At 63.0% G+C, this 3,740-nt stretch overlaps 1 protein-coding gene across 1 annotated transcript in view; it reads right to left on the reverse strand.

Annotated features, from left to right (window-relative positions):
- LOC109287551 (solute carrier family 2, facilitated glucose transporter member 9-like) overlaps window positions 1-3,740 on the reverse strand; it is a 17,685-nt gene that overhangs the window by 7,658 nt on the left and 6,287 nt on the right. Inside the window, exons 8-11 of the mRNA XM_019502721.1 lie at window positions 3,526-3,636; window positions 2,211-2,312; window positions 1,559-1,634; window positions 256-383 (exon numbers count right to left, since the gene is read on the reverse strand). Coding sequence (XP_019358266.1) covers window positions 256-383; window positions 1,559-1,634; window positions 2,211-2,312; window positions 3,526-3,636 — 417 coding nt within the window. The remainder of the gene's footprint in view (window positions 1-255; window positions 384-1,558; window positions 1,635-2,210; window positions 2,313-3,525; window positions 3,637-3,740) is intronic.

The following is a 3,740-nucleotide window of genomic DNA, read 5'->3' on the forward strand; positions in this document are numbered from 1 at the left end:
ATTGAACACCTTCAAGAGCAAATTGGATGCTCATCTTGCTGGGATCCTATGACCCCAGCTGACTTCCTGCCCTTCGGGCTCGGGGCTGGACTCGACGATCTCCCGAGGTCCCTTCCAGCCCCAATGTCTATGAAATCCTCTCCCAGGTCTGCTGGCTGCAGGCCCTGGCTGATCCTGGTACCCACGCAGCCCCCTGGGGCCACAACCCCTCTCCTTCTCCCCACTTCCCCAGCCCTGAGCCTGCCCCGTCCTTACCTGCAGGAAGGGGAAGACGAAGCCGACGGTGAAGTTGGAGAGCCAGTTGAGGGAGCCGCCCACAATGTAGGCGGCCGGCCGGTGTGACTGCTTGAAGAGCTCCGCAGTCATCAGGAAGGGGACGCCAGCTGCAGGGCGGGAGGGGCAGGTTGAGCATGGGCCACTCACTGGGACCCAGCACCCAATGGGTCCAGCGTTTGGGGGGGTGGATGCACGATGGGGGGGTGTGCAACCAGGCCCCACCTGCTCCTATGACCCTGTTCCCTGGCTGTGTTACATCTCCCATCATGCACCACACTGCCCCCCTACAAGCAGTGCATCCTGGGAGTCTTCATTGTGGCACGTCATGGGATAGGGAGGTCAAAGAAAGACTTTTAAAGCGTTTGGAAATTGTGCTTGTGCAGACACACAGCTGCAGTGCATAAAGGGCAAAAAACGTGGTGTGTACATACACCCCGTGGGCACATGACTCAGCCAGGACGTGTTTCCCAGCAGACCGCTGGGCAGCGTCTCTGGGCTCAGATGTCCCAGGTGTTGGGGGCTGGGTCTTCCCAAGACCCCCCCACACCCATGGCAGCTGCTCCCTGGGGTGGGAGAGCATCTAATAAAGATGCTGCGTGCCCAGATCCAAGCTCCAGGTGCAGAGCAGAAAAGGGCCTGGCGGCCAGTGCTGCGCAGCCCGGGCCGGGCTGCATGTAGGAAGCGGCGCTTTCGGGTTTCAAAGTCCGATTCATCATTGTTTGTGAACAATGAGCCATTCAAGTCCTAATTAAAGATGTAATTACAGCAAATAAATTCCAGGCCGGGGATGAGTTATAGACCTGTCGGTCGCCCTGGCGCATGCATCAGCGAGGGAACCCGTTCGGGGCCGTGTCTACGTGGGCAGAGCGTGCGAGGCCCTGGCAGGCTTGTAACCAGGTGGGGAGGATCACGCTGGCTCCGTGCGTGTGTGGTGGGAGTAGAGGGGCGGCTGGGGAAGGGGGGCCGTGGGTGCCGGCAGGTGTCTCGGGCTGCATCCCAGCCCCCCTGGGTCCCACAGCCAGGATTGGGCCCCAAGGCACCACCTCCCACCCAGGCTCACTGGACCGGACTCTGGTCCAGCAGTCCGAAGCTCTGCAGGGGCCAGGAAGGGCCAGAGGGAATGAGAGACACACTGCCCATGCCCCTCACTCCCGACCTGCACCCCGTTACCCGCCCAGCCCTGCCAGTGCTCATCACTCGACCCGCACCCCCTAACCCCACTGTGCCCCTCGCTCCCGACCCGCAGCCCCCTGCTGTTCTGCCTCACGGGCCTGGTACCCACCGGGTCCAATGCAAAAGCCGGCGATGATGCCAATGACGCAGGCCACGCTGACATAGCGCATCCAGGGTACGGCAGTCTGGGGCAGGAGGGAGACGTGTTTAGATCCTAGAGCGGGGTCCTATCTCAGTTTCCCTACAGGGACCCCAGCGACAAATTACTCCAGGTTTGCAGAGACAGGCCTCGCACATCTGGGATACACGACTCCACTACCAGGGAGCAATACAAAGTCGAAACTTTTTGGCTGACACCTGTCTATAGCAGCCCCCCGCCATTACATTTCATTCAGCCCGTCCTGCTCCGGCCTGGTCCCAGGCCCCAGCACTGGCTGGGAAGCCCCTTTAATTGCTGTCTTCAGGCAAGTTTCTAGCAACCCTGAATCTTGTCTGCCCTCAAAACTTAGGCTCCGGATGGAGCAGTGGCTGGAGCGGGGGGCCTGGGGGATCCAGGACTTCCAGCTCTGGGAGGGCTGGTGGAGCAGTGGTTAGAGCAGGGAGACCCACACTCCCGGACCATGGATCCATTAATAACAATTCACTGGAAACCCCCAAATTGGGGGCTTGGGGGATTTCCGAGGTGGTGAAGGTGGCCCTGCTAGAGTGGGGGGTGGTCCTGGGGTAGAAGCGGGGGCCAGGCCGGAGGGGGCCGCACCCACCTGGAGCACCAGGGAGATGGTGATGCCCAGGGAGCAGATGCCCATGAAGCAGAAGCCGACGATGATGAGGGGCCGACGGCCCAGGCGCTCGATGGTGAAGCACTGTGGGGAGGGGGCAGAGGGTTAGGAGAGCCCCTCCCTTATCCCAGGCACTGCTGTCCCCCCACCCTGGTCCTGAGTGGCAGCGCAATCAGCCAATGGAATGGGGAACAGGGGCATGACAACGTCAGATTCCTTCCTCATTGGCTGGTCTGAGCACCTGAGGGCAGGATGCTTACCTGGTCCTAGGTCTCCTGGGTGTGGGCAGGGGGTAGTTAGTGCAGGGCGACTAGGCTCCTGGGGTTTCTGCCCCAGCTCCAGGAGGAAGGAAGGACGGGCTAGTGGTTAGAGCAAGGGGGCAGAAGTGGGCTATCCAGGATGCCTGGCTTGCTCTGTGGGGAAAGACGGTGTAGTGGTTACAGCATGGGGCGCTGGCAGAGCCAGGACTCCTGGGTTTTAGTCCCCAGCTGTGCAAGGGGAGATGAGCTAGTAGTTAGAGTGGGGGGTCTGGGGGATCTGGGCTGTGCGAAGGGCGGGTGGGTGTGAGGGGCTGGTGCCGGACGCCCGCGTCCTTTCCGGGAGAGCAGGCTCGTGGCCAGGGAAGGGGCCAGACTCCCGGGATCTCTCCCCTGCTGCTGGTGGGGGACAGAGGGACCCCGTTGCCATCTGTCTCCCCCGCCAGGGACCGGCTCCCCCAGTCCCCAGCGCGGTCGGCCCCCTGCATCGTGGGGCTGGGCGCCAGCGGGAGCAGGAGGGGGGCTGACAGCAGAACAAATGCTTGTAATTTTATAACCCATCTCGGCACGTCCGTCGGGGGCCGTTAGCGCCGGCGCGGCGCAGCTCTCCCTGACGCAGCACGGAGGAGGCGTGCGGTGGGGGGAGCCATGGCTGGGCCCCTTGCCCGCTGCCCCCGGCTAGGCCCTGTGCAGGCATGGCCAACCTAGCCCTCGCTGTGGGTCAACCCCGGTGGCTCCAGCCGGCCCAGGGCAGGACTGGCCATAACTCGGTGCTCACTCCCTGACTAAGTGGGGCTGATTGATGTGGGGGGAAGAGGGGGCTCAGAGACAACCCCGGGGCTATGCCTGCCTCCAAGCTACAGACTTGTCTCTCTCCACGAGCCGGGCAAGAAGCCAGGAGTCCTGACCCTCCGGGGATCTGGCACTGCCCACTGCCCTGAGGAAATCCCGGCCCTCCCCAGTGCTGTTCCCACAGCCCTCGCTGCCCGCCCTGATGGGCTGTGGGACCCTGGGGCAGGAGGGGGACAAGAGACACTCACTCCAATGAGGCCAGCGATGACCTCGATGGCGCCGGTGGCCACGGTGGTGTAGGGGATCTCGGGCGCCGGGATGCCGGCGTTCTCGAAGATGGTGTTGGTGTAGAACCAGATCTGCCGAAGGGAGGAGATGGCTTGAGCCGGGGCGGGGGGATTAGGGGAGAGAGACCCTCTCCTTCCCTGCCCAGTCGGGGAAGATTTTGGGGGGGGGGGGGGGG

Source organism: Gavialis gangeticus, unplaced genomic scaffold (assembly GCF_001723915.1).
Source record: "Gavialis gangeticus isolate Ggan-Ray unplaced genomic scaffold, GavGan_comp1, whole genome shotgun sequence".
NCBI lineage: Eukaryota > Metazoa > Chordata > Crocodylia > Gavialidae > Gavialis > Gavialis gangeticus.